Below are 24,278 nucleotides of genomic sequence, written 5' to 3'. Positions count from 1 at the left end.
TGCTTCTTGAGCTTTGCAGCTCAGTGGGCACAGCACCAGGGTGCAAGCTCCCCTTAGCCACAATTTAATTTAGTCACAGCTGCCCCCATGAGTCCCGTCCCACGAGAACTAGCTCCCAAACTGCTCTTTGGGAAACGGAATTCACCAGCCTCACTCCCCTGTATTCTGAGATTTTTAATCTTCGTCTCCCCTTAGTCACCTAACTTTCTCCCAGTGGGACGGAGGTTTCTGAATCAGATGTTGGAGCAAACTCCTGAAGGCTTCCTCCCCTGAAGCTTGGCCCCCTTGAAAAGCCTGCTGAGACAGTCTTCAGGACGGCCTTCACCCGGACTCCGTACCATCAACTTTGCCACCAGTCTCGCAAGACTCCGCTTCAATTCCTTAAACATGTTGTTTTCTCCCAAAGCCAAGAACTTTGCAACCTTCTTAGAAATGAAACCACAGAAGCCATAGGGTGGAGGCATCCTTTCACTGCCTATTTTATGGACTTAATTTTTAAGGGTCTTCACCACAAGTTTATCTTTGGTTTGTAATTCCACCTCCTCTGTACTCAAATATACTTCCAATACAGTCCTATGTTTAAGAAGCTGACACAGACACGGGTCGATGTTGACTGGCTGGGAAATGGGGTTTTAGAAGAGAACGCTAGCACCTCAGAAATACTGGTAAATATTCTAAATATCGGTAGAGGCCAGGATCAGAGCCAGGACTCGCAGGAATTCTGAAGGTAGAGGTGATTTCAGACCATTTCATCCGCTCCCTTTGATGTCTGCCCTCTCTGTGACCTCTTTTCAACTCCTTATCTTGCCCTGATAGCAAGGAGAATTTATGGCAATCCAGAACTCTCTTTGGCAGGATTAAATATAATTTTGCACAAAAGGATGGAGGCGGGTAACGGGCTCTTTGATGATAAAACCGAAGTCAGGGCTTTCTCGTCAGCTGAGCGGGACTCAGCCCCGGTACAGCCAGGACAAGGACAGCCTCAATACTGCTCTCGGCCAGCGTGCTGGGACCCCATACTGGGGCCTCTGACGGGAACTGCGAGTAGAGTTAGGAGAAATCTTCCTGTTCTCCAAACCCTGAGGTTTCTTCTTTCTGGGCTGATTAGGGAGAAGTTGAGACCCAGAAAATACCACCCCAGACATCGCACTAGCAGAGCCGCTGGGCTGGGAGGGGACTTGACCCCGGGGATGCAGGCAAAGACTTGGCGGGAGGTGGCAGGCAAGGTCCGTAGGAAGCTACTCAGAGGAGGAGAGAGCTGGGAGGGTTCATGTAGGTGACATTTCATTATGGAATGAAAATGTACCTGGTCCTCCTTCGTCTCCTCTGTCTGCAGCATCATTACCTCGGATTAATTTGGTCTTGACTTCCTTCCGTTTTTTTCAAGCTCATCTCTTCCTCCTTTGAATAGGTTTCCAGCCCCCAGACTCTTGAGATCATTCCCCTCCTTTTTTTTTTTTTTTTGACTGCACTTCACGGCTTGCGGGATCTTAGTTCCCCAACCAGGGATTGAACCCGGGCCCACGGCAGTGAAAGAGCTAAGTCTTAACCACTGGACTTCCAGGGAACTCCCAGATCATTCCCCTCCCAAGCTGCTCTCTCTGCCGTCTGCCCCCAGTCCGCTCACGGTGGCTCAGCCACGTGGGAAGTATTTAGGTCCAATCTTGAGCAGAGGCGGCAGGGGGGACGCTTTTTCAGGAGCTCCAGGCCCACACGTGGGCTCAGCATGGATACTGCCATCCTAGGCCTTGTGCCTGACCCACAGGGCGGGCGTAGCTCTGTGAACTGCGGCCTTAACTTGCCTCCTGCTCTCGGCAACCTCCTGGACCCAGCCCCTCCAAGCCTGGCCACTGCTTGCTCTTCTCAGAGCCCCTGCCTGTGATTGCATGGTGGCTGGGGGTGCTTGAAGCCCTAAAAGGGTGGCAGGGAGGGGAGAAAGCGTGGCAGCTTTGGGGCAGGGACTTTGCACTGAGCTGTTGCAACCACACTTCACATCACCACCCAGGTCTGTGCTCTGATATATCTGCTTCCCACTGCCCTCTGTCCTGCCCGCTCCTCTCTGGCTGGTCCTGCCAAGCCTCTCCACAGCTCCCACAGTAAGTGAAGAACTGCTCCCCGTGACCACATGCTTCACCCACACCCTCATCCCTTACCTGCCTCATCCCAGCCCTCCTGGCCCCGGCCCACCATGTGCACAAGGCAGGCAGTCTTTCCCGGTGACTGGGCCGGTCCACCCCACAGTGGATGTGAGTCTCTTCTATTCCCCCCTCCCTCCCTCCCCATCCCATTTTCTCTGGCTGACATCACTTCACTCAGCTCACAGAGTTTGCTTCTTTAATCACTTTGGTCAAAACAAATGACCCATCTCCGCTGACTTCACCCTCTTTTGAAATTCTGCACTGAGTCAACACTTTCCTCCTTGCTTCAGACCCTTAAACATTGCCTCTCTGCCCACACACTGGGCTTCCTTTATGAATCCTTCGCCTCTGTGCCCACCTCTTCCAAGAGGACCTCCCTCATTAGACGCAGGGATGCACAGAGGGAAAAAAAAAATCCTAGGTGCCAGACAGACATAAAACATACAGACAGTTACAAGAAAGGGTCAATGAACTTGAATAAGAGGACCGTGCGGTCCCTCTGGGCGGGCAGGGGTCTGGTTCTTTTGCTGCAGTGATTTTCAAGACCAATGGCTTTCCGCGGGCAGAGCCCCTACTTCAGACAGAGCAGCTCTTCGTTTGTCTGGTTTGGATACCTGGTTTCTGTCAAAGGTTTCACTTCAAGAGTGTGCTGCAAGGTCCAGCAAGTTTGCAAACCACTGGCCCAGAAGGGGCTGGCCCACTCCTGGCTTCCCCCATGGGTCCTGGTTCAATGCCTTGGACCCACATCTGAAACTGTCTCATCTCTGTGGCAGCCCTTCAGGTATCCGAAGACTGTTACGGGTCTCTGCCCCCATCCCTACCCCTCACTCCACCTCAGGCCTTCTCCCTGCCCAAGCCAAACACCTCTGACTTTTTCAGCCACTGCTCAGACCCTGGCTAGACGGGCTGATGTCCTTCTGCCAGGGAGACCCAGCTCTGCTGGGGTCTGACCCACACGCTGCATGCAGGCGGAGCCCTCACCATGGTCCTGATCAGGGGCCTCGGCCAGGCCCTTCTCTCTGGGCCTGTCGCCCATCAGTGTAAGGAGAGATTTGCTCTAAATGCCCCTAAGATGCTTCCAGCTTTAAATGTTTTGAGTTGGATGAGGTTCCTGATGGGAGGTCCCTGCTCCCCACCTCTCCTGGGTTGGTGAGTCACTCCGCTTGAGTGTCCTCCAAGGGTGACACTCTTAAGCAGGGCACAAGGAGAGTTCCACTATGGAGACCCAACGGGGGCTTACCCTCTGTCTTTAGAAATTTGATCCAGAATTTGGCTCCCAAAGCCAATGCCTTTCTCCCTCCAAAGTTTTCTTTCTTCCTTCTTTTGTATTTTTTATCCAGACCAAGTGTTCAGGGCTTTACGGAGCCAGGCTCCTGGCCTTAGGGTCCCTGCTCTTCCATGGGGCCTTGGGTGGAGGTTCTGGAACTCTGCCGGGCGCCCCCAGAGTGCCTGCCACCCCGACGGCCTGACTCTGCAGGCTCAGGGGGGCACATCTTGGCACCTCCAAAAGTTGCCGGAGGAATCAGGAAGTGGGGCGATGGTGGAGAGGACTGGGGACCAGAGAGGGGGCTGGACCCACAGCAGGGGACCGGCGTCCGGCCCTGAGGACCCCCCTCCCTCCCCCCACGATGGCTGCACAGCCCGGGACCTCCCTGTCGTACCTGAGAGGAGGGCCTGGCCCGTGAACTGCCCGTACACGGAGGCAGCATGGGGAAAGGCATTGAAGGGCGGGACCGAGGCACCTGCTGGGACCCCGGAGCCGACTTGCTGCAGATCCAAAAAGGCGGAGCTAGATAAAGAGGAAGGGGTGGAGCTAGAACTGGACACCTCGGGGGTTTCCTGCTTTATGGCGAAGGGTGAATGAGGATCTGCCGGAGGGAGGGAGACAACAAGGAGAGAGGGGTGTGAGATGATGGGGTGGGAACATGCGCAAACCAAGCCATGAGGTGCGGGATGGGTGCGGCGGCGCGGGGCCGGTGGGCGGGCTCCTCCCTGAGGCTGGGCGTGGAGGGGGGAGGTGGGCGGGGCTGCGCGGTGCCCCTCAGGCCGCGGGAGGAGGGGAGGGGCAGCTCTACCTCCCTGCTGTGCCTCTGTGGATGTAGACGCGGCTGCGTGTGCCCCGCGCTGGGGGGCGGGCGGAGGACGGGGCCGAGGATAGAAGGCGAGACCCTCTGGACCCACCTGGAGGCCCAGCCAGCATAGCCCCCCTCTCCTCTCCAGGCCCGGGGCCGTAACACCTTCCTTCTCTCCATCCGCCAGCTCTGCCCTCCAGCCCATCCTGGCAGCTGGGGCCACATGGCCCAGGAGATTCCGGGCATCGTACCTGCCACCACGGGGTAGGTCTGATGAGTCGAGAGGTTGCGCCCCAAGGGTGTATTGGAAGGGGTCAGGGTGGCCTTCCCGTCGTCCAGGGCGCTGTTGAGCAACGGCAGCGGGTAGAGGCCCTGGCGAGCAAAAAGCAGTCAGTGCACAGAGGCCGGGGGTCGCAGGCCCACCTAGAAACCCCGCAGCCCAGTCTCCCCAGGAAACACTCCCTTCCTCTGTCCCCTCTTCCCGCTCAATCTCGACTCCACCTAGCCGGCTTAATTGGCCCTTATTCTCTGACTCACAGCCCTTCTGTTTTTCTCCCAGTCCCAGGCTCAGGACCTTCCCTTCTGCAGCCCCGGAATTCAATGCCGGCTGGCGGTGCGCAGGCCAGGCACAGAACAGAGCAGCTCCTTCCAAGGACCACGCCCTGCCTGGACGCTGGGCTCCTTCCTGGTCTCCTCACCCTGTCTGGGCCCACAGAGAACAGGATGCAGGGCTGGGGCAGTTGGCCCATGAGACCGTTCAGGTTGCTTCGCTCCTTTCATTGTTATTCTTCTCCAGATCAAAAATGCAGGCACAGAGAGGTCAAGAGACTTGCCACCCTCTCATAGGGGGCAGAGCCAGGATTTAAACCCCAGGGGACTGGCTCCAGGGCCCATGCTCTCAACCGCTGCTCTGCAGTGGATAACATCATGACCACTTCTTACACTTGCAAAGAGCGGACAATAGATTTTGCCTGTGTTATCCTGATCCGTTGCCCCCAGCAGCCCTGTGACATGGGTGAGCAATATTCTGTCTGTTTTATATGCCGAGAGCTTGAAGCCCAGAGAGGTAAACGTCCCGGGTGCGTATGAGACAGAGACTGAATCGAGGACAGCAGTTCCTGACCCGGGCATCTTCTCCTTCAATAAAATGACACACCCGATACCCCAGCAGAACAGGTGGATTTCTCTCCCCCCGCCCCATATCCAAGCAAATATAAATGTGCACGTTCAGCTTGAAGATTAGAGGGGTTAATTTGTTTAAAAAATTCTTTATCAGGTACCTGGGGATTTTCTTAGTTCTGACCTCATTTTAGATTTCACTCGGCCTCCCCTAACGTGAGCAGGCCATCTCCTAAGACGGCCTCCAAGAAGAACTTGTTCAATGAAAGGCAAGGGTACATCACCCCTCACCATGACTCCCTCCCACCAGGGCACGAGACAGCACACACCTGCTCCCGGTACATGGATCACGCACGTCACAAGTGCACTATGTGAACGAGTGTGCAAAACTGAAATCAAGGCTTGCTCCGTGGTTACATAACGGCTCCTCTAAAGGCAATCGCGTTCCATGATTCCCATCGAGCTGGGCTCTCCAAGGGGCCGCAGCAGTTTCTGGTTGTGTGCCAGGCACTTCTGGAAGCTGCAGTAAGTTCTGGAGGCCACAAGGGCGCCATTACCATGTAGCAGCAATTACTGACTAGATGGCGCTCTGGTTCCATGCCTTGCGAGGGGGCTTCCTGCTTCTAGGCAGGATGGAGTTGCTTAGAGCCCGGCTTAATGAAATTGAACAAGATGCCTAATTTCTAGGGAGTGTAAGCGAAGTTTAAAATGCTTTATGGATATGTTGATTTGATACCAAATGCTTTCTCAAAATCCTATAACTTTCTAAAATTTAGGCAATTCAGTGAAAGACAAACCAACCTATATAGTCAGACATTTCGGTGATGTTGCGCTGAATGGCTCAAACATCCCCATGATGACTGGGTTTCTTGCTGGGATTGAACTTGAATTGGGGAGCAGAGGGCACAATGCTTTAGGACTTGGGCGAGTCTGAGCCCTGGATCTGCAAGGACCAGCCAAGTAGCTTTAGTCTCCTTGACCTCTCAGAGCCTGTACACCTTTCTCACCTGTATAACAGGGCTAATGGAATCTGCTTCACAAGGCTGATGTAAGGATTAAGTGAGGTTTTATAGAGCTACATTAAATGCTTAGCCCAGAATGCTTGGTAACACAAATGCTCAATAAATAGCTATTTCAGAGTTATGTGAAGAGTCATAAGCTCCCCAATTCTTGAGTCTCTGTCTTCATAATATTCACATTCTGGTGATAAATCTGCTTCTTGCACTTGTAAAATAGAGGAACAAGGGCTGTGCAGACGCCTAACTACGCCTGGTGGTAAATAGCAACCAGAAATGAGGCCACACGACGTTTCTGTTGAATGCTTTGCCCCTTGTTGACTTTACAGAAGAGATGGCCATGTCTTCGCCCCATCCTGAGGTCAGGTGTGAGGACCTGTGCTTCTCTCCTCGCTCCCTAGGTCGGAGGGCCTTCCTGTGCCCAGTGAGGATACAAGGAGTCTTCCTTCAGCAGTGCTGACGGCACCAAGGGCGGGAAAGGTAAGGAGCCCCGGGCACAGGCTGGGTTCTCCCTGCCGCTCACCACCGAGCAGGGGAATGAATGAGGGAGTAGATGATTGGCTGAGGGAGGGAATGAATCAATTATGGACATGGCTAAGCCTCTGTCTCCTTATCTGTAAGGTGAGGGGTTGGAGTAGTTCCATGGTTTTCAGGCTCTCTTTTTCCAGTCTTCAAATAAGAACTCACATAGGAGCATCGTATTTAAAGCAGGTGAAGTGAACGGATCTGAATGAAACCAGGGCCGGCAGGTCTGAGCTCCACAACCATTCGCTTCCCCAAGCCCTCTCTACCTTCTCTGGCCCTGGGTCATCTCCACACAAATGGAGAGACTGGACTGGGTGGGCCCTGCGGTCCCTCTGGCTCAAGACTTCCCATTGCATGACTCCCCATGTACATATGCCAGCTTGGTGCTGGGTCTCGGGGCTCCTTGAAATCAAGCAGGGCCCCCTGTGGGGCTCAGGAACAGAGCCAGGAAATGGCTCTGCGGCCCAGCGGGTCTCAGCAGCAGAGTTTCTCTCCTCTACCAGGACGCGGGTTCGTGCAGGCTCCGTCTCACACAGCGGGTTCCCGCAGGCCCACCGCTGTGGCCCCATTCGGCTCCCCCACCCCCGCCCCGCCCTGCCCCGGGAGCCACGTGCTGCCTTGAGGCTGAGCGCCCGGGCCCTCTCCCCGGGTCTGCTGACGGCCAGCCTTCCCTGCAGCCCTCCTGGTTGCTACAGCCCGGGCTGATAACATCGCTGACGCAGAATGCCTGCCCAGCTGCGTTGCTGGCACTGGCCCAGCAGCCCAGACGGTCACTGGCAATGGCTCAGCTGCTGATTGGCATCGTCACCGTTGGCCTACTCAGATCTTAAAGATGTACGGGCACGCCTCGCTCCTAGATCCGATGACAGCAGAGAGGGGTGAGCAGACACCGGCCCAGGGAATCCTCAGCTGGTTGACCAGGTGGGGTGAGGTAGGGAGACACTGCAACTGCAGCGTTGATAAAAGACCATGAACCGAGAGGCCGGCAGGCCTGGAAGTTCGGACAGAGGTGTGGAGTCCTTGTTGGGCTCTGTGGGAGACCTCGGACATCTCTGCCAGCTTTTCACAGAAGCCAACCCACGATAAGCCATTTCACCTGCCCTGAGCACCGGAAATAAAACTTCCCTTGTAGCTTGTAGTTTATTGCGCTGGATTTCTCAAGGCATTCACTCAATCTGCCTTTATTGAGCATCTGTTATAAGAGGGGCGCAATGTTAGGTGCTGGAGACAAAAAAAGATGTTTTGAGATGCTGCCCTGTCCTTAAGAGATCGGCTGTGTCTTTACATCTCTGTCCGCTGGGCAATTACACTACCCCATGAGTCCTGGGGAGCTGCCACCCGGAGGTGCGGAAGCAGGGGTGCGGGCGAGATGAAGCGTGTCTGAGGAGCGAGGAAGGATTCGTGGACCAGGTGGTGCTTGAGCTGAGTCATAATGGCCGAGTGGTATTTTTCCAGGCAGAGAAGTGGGAGGAAAGGCATTCTGCGAGGAGGGCACACGGTGTGCTGGGGCAGAGGGGTGTGAACAAGGCTCACGGGGTGGGCAGGTGTGCGTGGCCCGAGGCGGGGCTGGAGCTGCTGGTAGAGGTCACGCTGTAGAGGCCGGAGCCGCGGCTTTATTGCGTGGGACCTGACCCCGCCGTCTAGGGAAGTCACCGCGGCAGGGGCATGGCATGGTTGGCTGCATTGCCCTAAGCTCAGAGGCTGTGGGTGAGGGAAGGCCACAGAGCCGGGAGGATGAAGAGGAAGAAGCTAGCGTCTGGTGACACAAAGCCTGGGATGGCCTTGGAGCTGTAGGAAGCAGGCCCCTGAGCCCATCAGGCAGCTCCTAGCTGCTTCCAGAGCCGCGGGCTGATTAGGGAGCTTTCAGAGTCCTGCCTCCCCCCCCACCCCCGTCTGCTAACCTCCCACGCCCGGCTGGCCCCTCACCTGCTCGCCTTTGGTGTGGCTCGGGGAGACGTAGGCCTCTGGGTACGGCTGCCGATCAAAGGGGCACTCGAGCGGCTCAAGGTGGTGCTGGCTGAAGGCGTCCGTGCGAAGGTGCTTGCGGGGCCCGCTGCCGCTGCTCTGGGAGTCAAGGCTCAGCCGGCAGCTGTCCTGGTCACCTGGCGGGTGTCCCCAGGCAGGGAGAAAGCTTTCAGGGGCCCGTCCACCCACCCCCCGGACCCGAGCTGGGGAGCAGACTTGCTTCAGGGGAGGGAAAGGACCAGGCTCCCGGGCCTCAGGGTGGCTTAGAGACAGGCCCGAAAGCCCTGGGCCGCAGGGGGCTTGTGTCCCATCAGAGCCTCAGCACACTGCCCTCCTGCGCCCCCAGCCTGCCCTCTGGTTCCCACAACACTCACTGTCGTCCAGTTTCCTCTTGCTGTCGCTGCCAGGCTGCGCGACCCCCAGGAGCCCGGTGATGGAGTAGGTTGAACCCAGAGAATCGGACTGGGGAGACTCTGGGGGCGTCACGGCTGAGCTGGGGACTGCAGTGGGGCAAGACGGAGGGTCAGGACGTGAAACTGACACCCCTCAGAGCCCCTGCTGCCACCGTGGAGGGGTCAGGGGCACCGCTGGTGCCAGGGTTCTTGCCTGAGGTGGTTCCACCCCTGAATATTTCAGAGCAAGGCTGTGTCCCGACGGAAGGGCTCAGTCCACACACCTGGTGTGTCTGTGAGGACGTGTTTGTGTGTGACTCTGGGTGTGTACGCAGATGGGTGTGTGTGTGCGAGGGGCTGGGTGTGCCTGCAGGACCCTCGGTACTCACTCAGCGTGTGTCCTGGGCTCAGGGACTTGGTGGCCACGCAGCCGTCCATAGGAAGGTTGAATGGCTGCTGCACCTTGGTCCGGATGATTCTGTAAGGAAGACAAGAAAGGCCCTTAGAAGAGAAGGAAACAGGGTTCCTGGATGCCCCAGATCCAGCTGCCTTTTTTTTTTTTTTTGCGGCACGCGGGCCTCTCACTGTTGTGGCCTCTCCCATTGCAGAGCACAGGCTCCGGACATGCAGGCTCAGCGGCCACGGCCCACGGGCCCAGCCGCTGCGTGGCACGTGGGATCCTCCTGGACCGGGGCACGAACCCGTGTCCCCTGCATCGGCAGGCGGACTCTCAACCACTGCACCACCAGGGAAGCCCCAGTTGCCTTTTTGAGATCCCACTTGGGTATCTAAAGGCACCTTAGGGCTTCCCTGGTGGCGCAGTTGTTGAGAGTCCACCTGCCGATGCAGGGGACGCGGGTTCATGCCCCGGTCCGGGAAGATCCCACGTGCCGCGGAGCAGCTGGGCCCATGGGCCGTGGCCGCTGAGCCTGCACGTCCGGAGCCTGTGCTCCGCAACGGGAGAGGCCACAACAGTGAGAGGCCTGCGTGCCGCAAAAAAAAAAAAAAAAAAAAAAAAAAAGGCACCTCAAACTCAGCCTGTCCACACTCAAACCCAAGACCTTACTCCTCATGCCTGGTCCTTCGCACTGTTCCCATTTCACGATTAGTCCCCCTGGTCGCTCAAGGCATAAATGCACGTGGGGCTCAGCACCTGCCTCCCTCCCTCCTCCATCGAGCCCGTCATCAGGTTCTGTGGGTTTGACCTTGTAAATCTCTCCAGCATCCATCCCTCTCTGCGTCCCTCACTGCCAGCACCAAACTCTCCCTCCAGGGTCACTCGCTGGCCCACCCCTCTCTGCTCTTGACCCTTTCTAATCTTTTCTTTCTATTGCAGCCAGAGTGGACTTTCTGAAATGCAAGTCAGCCTCGGGCTTAACATCTGCCAAGATTCTTCCCATTGCTTCTGGGTCAGAGGCAAGAATACGCAGCACGGTCACCAGCCTCTGAACTGCAGCCTTTTCTTCACATCTGCACCTCAGCCGACTTCATGCTCCCCTTCCCTCCACCTACTGGCTTTCTTTCAGCTTCTTGTATGAGATCCTATTCGCCACAGGGCCTTTGCACGTGCTGTCTCAGAGCTCCTTTCACCATCGCCCCCCAGCCTTTCACCTAGTTAACTCTTATTAGTTATTTCTTACTCCAGGCATCTTTTCAGAACCTCCCTAAACAAAGTCACCCTCTGCCAGCTCAACACCCTCACATGTCTCTCCTTAGCCAAACTTAGAGCTGCTTTTCTTACAGTTGTTTGCATGGGCACTTGATTAGGACTTGATTAGGATTAGTGTGTTTTCCCACTGGACTGTAAGCACCACATGGGCAAGGATTGTGCGTCCCCAGGGCCTACACCTGAGTGACTTATGTGTGAATGAATGAGTGAGTGAGCAAGTGAATGATTGGTTGAGGTGGTGAGTGAATGATTGAATGACTAAACACATGAGTGGGTGTTTGGATGAGGGCCCAGTTAGGGGGTCTTGTGCCCCGCTCAAGAAAGGATCAATGCAAGAGTAAGTTTCTTTTATTGAATGAAAGCGCATGTGGTGTGTGGGGAAGGAGACTGCAGTGGGTACAGTCTGGGTTGGGGACGGGGTGAGAGGGCGATGCGGTGAGGAGAGGGGTGAGGGTGGGGACGCCCATGGCAGTGAGGAGGCTGGAGGGGCTGGTGCCTGGCCTGGGCCCGGGGCACTTCCGGCCTGACTCTTCAGCATGCGGCCCCTTCCCAGGCTCCGTTCCACTCAAGCCAGGTCTCCGTCATGATTCCCCCAAAGCCCGGGTTCCCCGGCCCCTGGCTGCAGTGTCCCTCTCACCTGTTGATGGAGCTGACACTGGGCACAGTGTCGTTGTCACAGACGCCCTCGGCCAGGAGCCGGTCTCGGATCTCCCAGGCAAACATGGTCGGGTTCTGCCGTTTGTAGTCCCCGATCTTCTCCACCACCTTGGGGGTGGCCACCTTGGGCTTCGAGCCCCCTATCACTCCAGGTCGGATGCTGCCAGTCTCGTAGTACCTACTCCAATAGAGAACCCCAAAGAAGTACCCAGTAAGCAGGTGGGGTCTTCAGGCAGGAACTTAGCCAGAGACTCTTGTTCCCCTCCGAGGCTTCTGGGGAGGGGCCGGGGGGTTGAATCGTGCCCCCAGGGCCGGCCTCCAGCACGATGTTCCCGGCACTGCCTGTTTCCCTTGCATGGGTAGGTTTCTGCCGCTGCCAAACCAGAACTCTCTTCAATAGACCTCGCCCAGGGATACCTGGCTTCTGTCTTTCCCGTCGTCCCTCTGGCCAGTCTCCTGCGTCTGAGCACCTGCGAGAGCCGCCTTATGGGGCACAAAACACCTCCCTTCTTAGAAAGGGCACTTTGACGAATGTGCTCTGCGGGTACATACAGGTTCACAGCGGCCGTTTGCTCCGTCCAGCTGTTCTTGGCCGAAGCAGGACTTACTGTTCTCCTTGGCCATCCTGGTTTTACCCCTCCCTCCCCAGGAAGCCAGCGGGGGTCATTGGGCCCTCTGCCCAGTCTTGCTGGTTTCACCTTTGTTCTCCATAAAACCCCTCCACCCCACCCCATACCCCCAGCCACTGGTTTCCCACCAGGTTACACAGTTCAAGTTGAAGCTGCTCCTCATGGACTCTGGAACCCCAGTCTGGCCTGGAGCCCTGGCCACATCCAGCTCCCTTAAGCTGAGCCTATTCTCCTAGGGTCTCCACTCCCCTTCCCCGCATCCCTCAGCAGGATAGCCTGCCTCCCCTCCTTGGGGAAACTCTGGTCTCTTCTGCCATGAAATAAAATCTGTCTCTTTAACACTCCCTTTATGGGCTTCCCTGGGGGCACAGTGGTTGAGAATCTGCCTGCTAACGCAGGGGACACGGGTTCGAGCCCTGGTCTGGGAGGATCCCACATGCCGCGGAGCAGCTGGGCCCGTGAGCCACAGTTACTGAGCCTGCGCGTCTGGAGCCTGTGCTCCGCAACAAGAGAGGCCGCGATAGTGAGAGGCCCGCGCACCGCGATGAAGAGTGGCCCCCGCTCGCCCCCACTAGAGAAAGCCCTCGCACAGAAACGAAGACGCAACACAGCAAAAAATAAATTAATTAATTAATAAACTCCCACTCCCAACATCTTCTTTAAAAACAAAACAAAACAAAAAACTCCCTTTATGTGTCACCACCCTCCGGCGCTCATCCCCTTCGTGGGATACTGCAGCCCATCTTGGGAACGCATCTCCTGACCCCAGCCTGGGACCACGCTTTTCCCTGACAACTTCGGCCAGGAAAGCAGGGCTTTCCACGTTCAATTACAGATCAGGCTTTGGTCTTTTTGAACCAGAACTCCTCCTGAATCCACTTACAGGTTGGGTAAGGGAGACGGGTACACCGAGCTGATGCAAAGCCCCGAATCCCCCATGTGTGGGTACTTCCCACCCGAAGTGGCCTCCAGACTGGACTACGCGGCTGCGTTGGTCCAGAGCTTCGCTGCTTCGGGTCCCTCCTGAACCTTTGGGTTGGCAGTTCTTCTTTTATTTTTTTTGCGGTACGCGGGCCTCTCACTGTTGTGGCCTCTCCCGTTGCGGAGCACAGGCTCCGGACGCGCAGGCTCAGCGGCCATGGCTCACGGGCCCAGCCGCTCCGCGGCATGTGGGATCCTCCCGGACCGGGGCTCGAACCTGTGTCCCCTGCATCGGCAGGCGGACTCTCAACCGCTGAGCCACCAGGGAAGCAGTTCTTAACTCTGGTTGCAGGAAATTAGAATCACTCGAGGAGGGCTTAACACTATACTGAAACTTGGACTCATTCCCCGAAAGTTCTGCCTTAACTGGGGTGGGCCGGGGCCTAGACATCAATTTCTTTTTCAGATTAAGATTCCCCAGGCGACTCTACCGTGCGGCCAGGGCTGTGAACTGCTGCTCTAGAGTTAGTGTCCGTAAGTGTCACCTGGTCATCTCATAAAAATCACAGCGTCCGGGCCTGGCTCCCAGAGAGGCTGCTGTAGGCCTGGCCTGGGGCTTAGGGACCTGCATTTCCTCAAGCAACCCCGGTGCTTCTGTGGCAGGTACTCTGGGAGTTACGGTTTGAGAAACACACAAACTCAGACGTCCCTCAAGCTGGGGTTAGACCTCGGGAGTCAACTCCGATCGTGTGTCCCCTCCCCAGTGGCTCCCTTCCCTTGGTCTCAGCAGCGGGAGGGCCTTTGGAGAAGATTCTGTTTTAGGAACAAAGAAGTCTATAGAAAATGGGACATGGGGCAAAGGAGACCACGGGGGAGGGAGAAATGAAAGGAAGGAGAAATGGACGAATGAGGAAGAAGGGCAGGAAACCGCAGAAGGCAGCAGATGGGGGAAGCCCAGAGGCACCACCACATCCTGTTCAGGTCCTGTTGAGGGGCCCAAGCAGGACACCCCACGAGTCCCTGAAAGGGAGGGCGGTGAGGGGTGAATTTCGTGCTTACCTGCCAAGGATCTTGCTGACACAGCCATGGCTGACCCGGAGCTGGCGGGAGATGTCGCAGGGCCTCACGCCCTGGTGGGCCAGGTCCACGATGCGCTGACGCACCACTTCGGGCAGGGGTCTGCCATTCACAAAGGCCCCTCCCAGCTGGTTCAGCCCTCCGTGGCCTGAAACACAATAGTCCGGGGGACGGTTGTCAGGGCCACCGGGCAGAGAACCAGCCTGCGTGTGGACATTGGATGTTGAGAGCCCCTGAACTTGAACTCCCACCGTTGGGCACCCCCTCTGGTGTTCCCGCTGCACCCCGTCCTGCTTCCCACCTCTGAGGAGGGCTAGCTCGGGTTGGCGGGGTGAAGGGCATGTATGAGGCCACAGAGTGGGGACATTCCACTTTGGGGACCTTTTGGGGGGTCTCCTCTCAGACCCTCAGCACCTCACTCCAAATAACGCCAACACCTCCCTCCCTCCCTCTAGAAAGTATCTGAAGAGTTGAGGATTCAGGGTCTTCCTACTCTGATACTGAGCTGTGTGACCTTGGGGAAAATCCCCCCATCCTCTCTGCGTCTCTGTTCCTCATCTATAAAATGAGCGTGTAGGATGAAATCGGTGGTGTTTAAGTTTCTCATTCTCATTCTTCTTTTGAACCATAGGGCCGGGTTTTTAAAAGCACAATCACGTTGAGAAACACAGACACAAAACAATAAAAGGAGAGCTTCTCTGATTGAGCTTGGACAGAGTGGGCCCTGTCCGCGGGTTCCCGGCCTGAATGGCCCGAGCACTGCTAGGGGTACTGAAAGGGCAAAGGCAGAGACCTCACTGGCCCAGGTTCCAGGGCTTCCAGGACTGACATGTCGGACTGTGGGCAGTGGTGCAGAACGTGGACATGCTGTGATGTGCGCCTGTCTCGTTAGCTGCCTTCCTGACTTGGCCTCTACCCTCTGGCCCCAGCCTGTGTTTCATTCTGAGCCCATCCACCTATTCAACACATATTTATTGAGTGCGTACTACGTGCCAAACGCTGCACCAGGCCCTGCAGATGTCGAGGTGAATAATGCAGATGTGATCCCTGCTCTGGGCTCATAGGGTTCAAGTGAGGATCTAGACCGGCCAATGACCATACCACATGGTCACTGCTGGGACCGGGGACATGCAGGGGGTTATGAGAACCCCTGGAGGGGACCAAGCCCAGGCTCAGGGGACCACAGATGGGTTTCTGAAGAAGTCTAAGTGGAGACTGAAGATAAAGAGATGTCAAACTAGAGAAGGACATGAGGAGGAAAACTGTTCCAGGCAGTGGGAACAGCATGTGCAAAGGCTTAGAGGCAAGAAGGTGTCTGTTCGATTTATCGACGTACTTAACTCTCTAAAATCCCTAACTTCAGGCCTGAGATCTTCCTTTTGGGCTAACTTCAGGCCTGAGATCTTCCTTTTGCCAATGAGGAGACTGGGGCTTAGAGGTTTTCAGTGACAATTGATGTGACTCAGCTTATATGAGGGAGAGCCAGGATCTAACCAGGGATTAAGGCTCCCATCAGAGCTGCTGGGTGAGCCCCACTCTATGGCCAGGACTGACTCCAGAAGCTTGGTACCAGCCGTGCAGTTCCACACTGGAGGTGCCACTGCCCGGGAGCCGAGGGCATCTTTTCACACCAGGGGCATGATTTGGTGATCTGGGATGGTAGAGCCCCTGGGGTGGGAGTCAGGGGGAGCGGGCAGGGCAGGAGGAAGAGCCAATGCCAGGCTTTCTGCGTCAGCCCGTTAAGGGCTATTTACGGCCGAGGGTGGGATGTACCTCTGCTAGGCACACCGTGCCCATTACGGCCCACTGGCGTAGCACGTTCAAAACTGCCCCTGCAATGTCTCCTCAGGGGCCCAAGCTGTTTTCAGCAGAGCAGTGAATATCTGTTTTTTTGTTGCTTTTTTTAAAAAGAGTCTATAAGCGCCTCTGGCCTGGGCACTAAGTCCAGAGGAAAAGCCCGCTGGCCAAACACCCAGCAGGAGGGACACAATGATCCAACTCCCTGGCGGAGACAATTGGGTGACCTTGGGCACTGCTTCCACCTGTCCCGTTCTAGGCAGCTTGTCCTAGCAAGTGTGCTTCCACCAGGGCTGGGAACACATCCCAGATGGTCAGCCGAGGGGCCTGCATCCACTCCTGAGCCCGCTCCTCTGGCTTCTCACTGGCCACAGGCTGTCGGTGGAAAACAGCTCAGCCATTTGACGCTCACTCCATCCGTGCTGCTTTTCGGCTCTTTTGGGTCCAGACACTGAACACAAGGGGGCGCCAGACAGCCACCCAAACAGACAAGGCCTCCCAGCTTTGTCCCCATTTTCCAGAATTTAGGCTCCCACGTGATCCACGGAGCTTAGATGTTGTGCTAGGTTCTCTACATCTAGAAACGAGGGTTCCTACAGGTGGAGTTCTTCACCCCTAGAAAGGTAATAGGTTTAAAAAACCAAACGCCATTTCTTGGTGGCATGAACTGGGAATTGTGCCTAAAAGCAAATCTACCCTGTTTCTCCATTGAAGCGTGCGGGCCATCGTCCTAAATCTTCCTGAAGGGCTGATCAGGACCCTTAGAAACCCAAACTCTCAGGAACCCTCCTGAAAGGTTATTTACTAGATCAACCAGGGAAAGATGTATTCATAGCTCTGGCTCCTAAACTGTGAAGTCTCTGGTGATTTATTTTATTTTATTGGCTTCAAAGTTCTTTGTGTTACTGTGCAAAGGGCGTTGGGTCAGACTCCTGTGTTGACTCTGCCTGTTCTAATTTTTTTTTTCACTAGTTTCTTTTATTCTGTAAAGTTGCTTAAATTCTTCTAAAAAATTATTTAAATCCCCTTTTGAGGAGTAATTTCTTTTTTTCATCAAGGCTGCTGCTGCTTCTTCTTAATTTGTTTATCCCTCCACATATATATTTTTTGATCATGTAGTCTTTTTTTTTTTTACAGTAGGTCCTTGTTAGTTATCTATTTTAAATATAGCAATGTGAACATGTCCATCCCAAACTCCCAATCTATCCCTCCCCCCCACCCTTCCATCCTGGTAACTATAAGTTCGTTCTCTAAGTCTGTGAGTCTGTTTCTGTTTTGTAAATAAGTTATTTGTATCATTTTTTAAAGATTCCACATATAAGCGATATCATATGATATATGTCTTTCTCTCCATATATTTTTAAAACAATTTTTTAAGGGTTACACTCCATTTACTTCCTGTTTTAATTTTATCATTTGAGAGATTTGGGGTTTTTTTCAACCGTAGTGTTTTCATCCACTGAATGGGAGCTAAATAACACTATTTGCAGTGTCTGCTGCTGACCTAGGCCAACGGCTGGTAAAGAAAATTTCAGAGGATAACTAACTACATGTACACCTCCACCTTAGCCCCATCTTCTTAGAATAATAATTCTTATTGTTTGTATGTTACAGTTTTCATCTCTTTTGATCTCAACACAGATATATCAAGTACCTACCATGAATCAAAGCACTGAGGATATCACCTTGAACAAGACGAGAAACGTGGCCCTCGAGGAACTTACAATCTTTGGAAGGATGCAGTCAGATAAACTGGAAATCACCATGTTAAGGGAGAAGTTTCTTGAAAAAGATACGTCAGATGCTAGGGGAGCCCGTAAGCGGTCAGAGGGAAGCTGAAGGGTGGAATGGCCAGGAGGTAACGAGGGGAAGAAGCTTCCACAGGAGGAAAATCCACACACAAGACTTTGGTGCTCTCAAGAAATGGAAAGACATTTACTGTGGCTGTCGGAGAATCAGGGTGGGGGATTTGGAAAGAGCCTGCTGGCTGCAGAGGGAGACAGGACCTCTGGTTTGAGGTTTGGAGCTCAGTCCCCATCACGGAAGGGCTTTTGTCCCTCCTGTGTCCGGTGCGGGGGAGCAGACACCTTTGGGCGAGTCACCATCAAACGCCCAGAGGTGGGTGCATCCTTCCTTCCTGATCCAGGGAGGGCCCGGCCGCCCACAATGCTGACCACCTATCCGTGTGGACAGAGTGGGCTCTGAGGCCGGAAGCCAGGAACGAGTGGGAAGCAGGGAAAGGTGTGACCCAGGAAGAGGTTTGACACTTTCTGAACAAGGGCCCTTTGTTCAGGCCCTTTGTATGGTCTGGAGGGTGGAGGAGAAAGACGAGCCGGCCTGGCCGGACCCAAGTGGGTTCTGAGTGTGAAGTCCGCACACGAGGGGATGCCAACTTGCCTGGGGACACAGAACGCTGAGCCTACAGCGAGGGAGTCTGCAAAGCTCTGGCTGAAGCCTGCTGTCCAGAAATGTATACTTTGGAAAAGTGACCATCTGGGGAGGTCTTAGGCCTTTCTTTGGTCATTCTTCACTCCTTACAGGGTTCTGAGGAGTAGGCAGAGTAGGAGAACAAGAGAGAGGTCATTGCCCCAAACTCTTGTTATATGTATGGATACCCAGACCCTTGAGATGTAGGATAATTTCCCTGTGCCCCATAATCCTTTTTTTAATTCTAATTTTATTTTTCTAAAAATTTTAGAAAATTTTCTAATTTTATTTTTATTTTTCTTGGCCATGTGCACGGCATGCGGGATCTTAGTTCTCCGACCAGGGATTGAACCCGTACCCCCTGCAGTAAATACACGTGGCAGAAAAATGCTTTACAAATGTGAGGGGCTATTGTGATGGTTGGTGAGTCGATTCCCCACCGCGGGACCCTCGAGTCCCATCGTTGGATACTTTCCTCTTTCACCTTCTGTCTGATTCCTCACATCACTGCCCAGTCCGAAAGTGACAACGGTTCAATGTGCTGTGCTGTGAAAATTTCCACTTAACTACCTGGGGATTTTTGTTTCAGCCCCAAAGAGTGTCAAGGTGAGCGTCTGAGCCCTGGCAGAACTATAGTGGGGGATTCAGCAGCTGATTTGGAATGTCCTGTAAATCTCGCCACCATGCCTACCCTCGCTCCCCAAGGAATGGCAGTGCCAGCACTACCCAGTCTCTGACAATCGCAGTTCAGGGATGCTGTCTCCCCAGCATGCTCACCTGCAGGCCTGTGATCTCCCGCTGTAACCTCACAGCAGCCCCCGTTGGCTTGGGATAGAGACCAGGGCCTCTGCCTCAAAACACTCCTGAAGAAAATGCTCCAGGACCATGGAAACCCAGTGTTCCAACCTCTTGTCCCACCTTCCGCCCCAAGTCTACACTCCGGGTCCCTCCAGCATCTATGAGGTGATAGGTTACCTGGGCACATTAGGCCCTTGGATTAGGACGGAGGGGCCCGCGCACTGAGAAGCAGCATCGTGCATCTGGCTTTACCCTCAACTTGCTGCATGACCTTGGTCTCTGCGCCTTGCGCGTCTCCCAAGGGTAACCGGAGAAGAGAGACAGTCGGTTGGCAAAGCTTCTGCTTGTGATTCTCGTCCCTTTCTCACTGATTCCTCATCCTTCCACCTGTTCTGGAACCCTACTCCATACACCATCCTCCCACGTCTTTTATGTGAGTTACGTCTCCCTTTTGACCAGGTCCATCCCCTGGACCTACAAACACAATTAAATCCACTTATGCTGCTTCCCCAGCCCCTGCTTACAAAACAAAGCAAAACAAAACCTCCCCTTGACTATGAACCTTTTCCTTCCTATTGTTTTCAACCAAATTTCTCAATAAGTAGTCATACTTGACTGTTCCCATTTCCTTCCTTTCCTCCCTTGCTGTTCAGGGGTCACCTCACGCCATGCCTCATGCTTAGCGGGTGCTCAGATGCTAGGAACTAGGTGGACGGCAGGTGGTGGAGGGCGCTAAGTTCTCCCTCTTAAAGAGGCTCCCATACAAGGCTCGGTCCTTGGTCCCGGTTCCTCGTGTTTCTCTTTAACGCAGTTCTCTTCCCTCATTTGTTCTGTGATATCTATTTCTTTCCCAGGCTTTTCTCAGATCCCAGTGCTGTGCTCACTCTACACCGTCACCCATGGTGATCCCACCTACTCTCATTGTTTCACTTACCACCCCTGTACTGATGGCATCGTGGGCATCTAGGTATCTCCAGCCCAGATCTTTCCTCCTTTTTCTTTCTTTTTTTGCAGTACACGGGCCTCTCCCGTTGCGGAGCACAGGCTCCGGATGTGCAGGCTCAGCGGCCATGGCTTATGGACCCAGCCGCTCCGCGGCATGTGGGATCCTCCCGGGCCGGGGCACGAACCCGTGTCCCCTGCATCGGCAGGCGGACTCTCAACCACTGTGCCACCAGGGAAGCCCATTCCTCCGTTTTTATATTCAACTTCCTATCGGAAACCTCCAGGTGATAGAGGCACCTCCTCTAGGGTTGTCTTGGTGGGTCATGACACCAGCTGCCATGCAAGCATAAAACCTGCCCTTCGGCTCCATCACATGCCGCCTTCCACCACACTCCCTGCTCCACTCCCTCACGGGCCTTGCGCATGACCTTGGAGCTGTTGGTGCACCTCCTGCTCTGGGGCCTTTGCACATTCTGTTCCCTCTGTCTGGCTTCTTTATCTCTGAAACCCTAGTATCTGGTATAATGCCTGACGCACAGTAGGTACCCACTAAATGCTGGTTAAGTTAACTACTGGAAGGAAGGAAGGAAGGAGGAAAGGGAGGGAAGAGAGTGAGGGAGGGAGGAAAGAAAGCAGGTCAAAAGCGAGCTGAGTGAAGCCCACACATCCTTTGCCTTCAGCAGAATTCTGTCTCTTTCAAAGACATATACTCTTAGACATGAGTTGTTTAAAAAAAAAAAAGGAGTCCAGACATCACGGCACAGGAAAAGAGAGGTTTGCCTTCCTTCTGCAGGAGCCATGGGATGAATGCAGGGGCCTTCCTGTTGGCTTTTACATCCAACCTTCAAGGTCAACATTAAATGTGTGACACTTGTCGGGCTCACACCTTTGCAGGGAGCGTTACAGCCCACACACTGCCTTGTTGATCAGGCAGGAGAACTCTGTGAGATAGGTGCTACTGTCACCAGTTTACACTGATGAGAAAACTGTCACCAACTTGAGTCTTCGGCTTCTAAGTTGGGAAGCCTTTTCCTTCTAACCCTGGCTGTAGAGGGTTATGGAGAATGATAAGGAATTTTTAGCCCCGGTGGCGAGATTTCAGCATGCCCCTAGGGAAAGAATCACGAGAGACAGCTCCAGCTAGGGAGGACCTGAGTTTAGTAGCAAAAGCTATCCCACTGGGGAACTTGGACATCCCAGACGCAGAGGCCCACTTGACAAATTTCTGACTCAGGGTTGCAGGGTGATGCTACCCCTTGATGTCTGTCAGGGTCCTATCCATAAAAAGATTTGCTCCCCCAGATCTCACTGCCAGGGAGCTCAGCCCTGTGTTCTGGGTTCAAGGCCAAGTACACGACCAAGCCAGTCTTGGAATCCTGTTTCTTCAGACCTTTAAGTAGAGCATCAGTCAGGGGCTAGTCAGAAAACACAAACCTGTTTCTAGGTATTTCAACAGAGGGGATTTCATGGAAGGACTTGCTTTTCTAGGCGTTGGAGGCTGTAAGAAAGAGTGCAGAGGAGCACTGCGGTAACCCTGAGACAGTAACTGTGGAAGAAGCCGCCATTCGTAGAACTGGGGAAGAAAAGGAAGAGGCTGGAGTCATCAGAACTTTGACATTGGAGGAGGGACCCAGGGAGCTGGGGTTTGGACCTCCAAGGTGATGGTGCCTCCTGGCTGCTGCTGGTATATCTGAGGGGCACAGGAGGCTGGTTCCGGGACTGCTGGTCTCTGGATCACCTGCTGCTGAGGCAACATTGACAAGAACCACATGCAACAAGAGGAAAGCCCTGTACCATCCTCCAGCCTCCTACCCCCTGTCACATGGCCCACTCAACAGTCCCTCATAGAAGCCCAAACCGTTAAGCAGCTTGCAAATCTGTCCTCTCACCCTGATGAGTGGCTGAGGTTCACCTATTCGTTTATTTTCATGCACTGAATCTGTGTAGGTAAAGGTTAGCAGAGTAGGCTCAGGAGACAGACTGCTGACATTCAAAGCCCTGTTCCACCTCTGACTTTGGCATGGACTTCACCTCTCTCCGCCTCTCCTCCTAGGTGTGTTGTGTGATCTACGTAACACAATGCCCATATAGCACTCAGACAAACATTCTCCATTACCACCTGACCATCACTGCTCCCCTGCCAGGCATGGCTCCAGGCTCCGGGGGTACCTAGGGATCAAGACAGGTGGGTCTCCGCCCTCTCGGATGTCATAGTTTTCTGGGAATGGTTTCAATGTAATGAGCTTACTTTCTCAGCAAGTGACAAAACTCTCCCACCCCATCTACCCTATCTTCCTGCCTGGATCATTTTCTGCTCTTCCTCTTCCAAAATCCTTAGTGATGAGCAAAGGGCAAGGTTCTGGAATGCCCTGAGGGGCAGGAAGTAATCCCAGTTCCTCTCTCCCCTCCTGGGTTCCCTGCTAGGCGCTTATTCACTGCTTCCTGGGCTTGTTCTTATAGATTTGTTCTCCCGGCCTGTTGGCCACTGTCCCTCCTGTGGGGCCTCCATGCACTTTAATTCAGCCCAAGAGGCCCCCAGGTTGTGAGACCATGAGGACCAGCTTCCAGCCTCCTACACTCTGAAGTTCTGGATGGTCTGAGGGTCCCCCAGAGCCCCTGGAATAATAGGTAAGAAGTCTGGCTTCTTTGCATGCTCTTGCCTTAGATCAGCCCAGAGGGTAGGAGGGTTCAGCCCTATTTTTTCATGTCCAGCGGGTAGAGAGGGCTGGCAGGGACAGAGGGAAGGAGACAGAGGGGGGATAAGGAGGGTTCCCCTGGATTAGTCTCTAGGTGGGAAAGAACCAAAGAGGAAAGAGGGGATGGAGGAAGGGAGGAAGGGCTACTTTCAGTATTCACCCCCCTTCTCCCAGGAGTCAACGCTTCCGAACAAGACTGACAGCCAGCATGGTGGGAGGGGCTCACTCTGGAGCCAGGCTGAGCTCTCTAAGTGCGTCTTCTCATTCAGTTCTCCTAACAGCACATTATCCCCATTTCACAGACGGAGAGATGAGAGGAGAGACTGTCTGTAACTTTGCCCAAGGCTGCACTGGGGCAGAATTGAGACTCAAGGTGAGGGCTCCCGGATATCCCGGCACTGCCCCTGGCAACGTGTGGTCATTCCGGATGGACAGTCAGACCCTTCTCTGAGGGCGAATGTGTCTTCACATCACCTACCAAGCATGCGTGCGTTGCAAAGCCCACTTCAGAAGCCCCTCTGGGTTTTCATTTGGTTGGGGCTGAATTTTTCCTTTTTTATGATTTTCTTTAGCCAGAGAATGAACGGAATTACATTATATTTCTCCCCCCTTCCACGTTGGTTCATCCTCCTCCATTCTCTCGATTTCCACCCATCCGCACTCCCTTTCTGCGCAGTCTTTGCTGCTCGGGTGTCTCCTCCTCTGTCCTCGGTCTCCTCCCATTGCCTTGCTGGCTTTTATTTCCACCCTTTGCTGATGCCCCTGCTCTTCTCAGCCCCTTCCCCAGTCCCCTCCACTCCTGTCCAAGACAGCAGACCCCTCCCCTGCACCTCTCTCCCACCCACTCACCCTGAGTCTTCCCTCCTCTCTACCTCCGCCCCCCGCCCCCCCTCACTCCTTTGGCTGGCCGCCCCTCCCTGCATCCCTGCGTCGTCCTTAGCGTCGCCTGCATGACTGCTCTGGTCCTTTATCCCATCTTCCCCTCAAAGGCATTCGCAGCTCGGCTGTTATTCTTGTATTAGCACTGAACCCATTAAAGCTAATTTGTTTGCCCTAATCTCCATTTATTTTTCCCTAGTTGATATTAGATTTCCCTCTCTATTGCTCCGGCATGATTTTCTCTTTGTCTTCCTAACGGCCCCCCCACCTCCTCTCTTCTTCTATTAATCTGGTTGGCTTTACTGGTTTCAAGGCCTTTCTCTACCTCCCTCAGCCCTAGATTAACTCTGTCACTTCCCTCCCAGGAAGGGACCCAGGGAGTGGATTTCCAGGGCTGGAGCTGCTGTAAGTGTCCGTGGATCTCTAAGCTCCCTCAGAAAAGTACTTGATGAGAGGCCCTGACTTGTCCCGAAAGTCTGGAAGGTTCGGAAATGAGGGGGCTGAAGAGCTGGCGGCAAGCGGGATGAAATGTGCTGTGTTCGGAGCCCTGAGGGGT

At 54.3% G+C, this 24,278-nt stretch overlaps 1 protein-coding gene across 1 annotated transcript in view; it reads right to left on the bottom strand.

Annotated features, from left to right (window-relative positions):
- The window catches only part of PAX8 (paired box 8), a gene marked incomplete at its 5' end in the record, with an annotated part of 55,951 nt that overhangs the window by 11,421 nt on the left and 20,252 nt on the right, over positions 1-24,278 (bottom strand). The window contains 7 exons of the mRNA XM_082852408.1: positions 3,800-4,006; positions 4,462-4,582; positions 8,797-8,972; positions 9,210-9,335; positions 9,617-9,705; positions 11,534-11,734; positions 14,163-14,328. Of these exons, the coding sequence (XP_082708534.1) occupies positions 3,800-4,006; positions 4,462-4,582; positions 8,797-8,972; positions 9,210-9,335; positions 9,617-9,705; positions 11,534-11,734; positions 14,163-14,328 (1,086 nt within the window). The remainder of the gene's footprint in view (positions 1-3,799; positions 4,007-4,461; positions 4,583-8,796; positions 8,973-9,209; positions 9,336-9,616; positions 9,706-11,533; positions 11,735-14,162; positions 14,329-24,278) is intronic.

Source organism: Leucopleurus acutus (assembly GCF_964270905.1).
Source record: "Leucopleurus acutus genome assembly, chromosome: 12".
In the NCBI taxonomy this organism is placed as follows: Eukaryota; Metazoa; Chordata; class Mammalia; order Artiodactyla; family Delphinidae; genus Leucopleurus; species Leucopleurus acutus.
The sequence above is the reverse complement of the archived record's forward strand: the minus strand, read 5'-3'. Positions and strand labels throughout refer to the sequence as shown.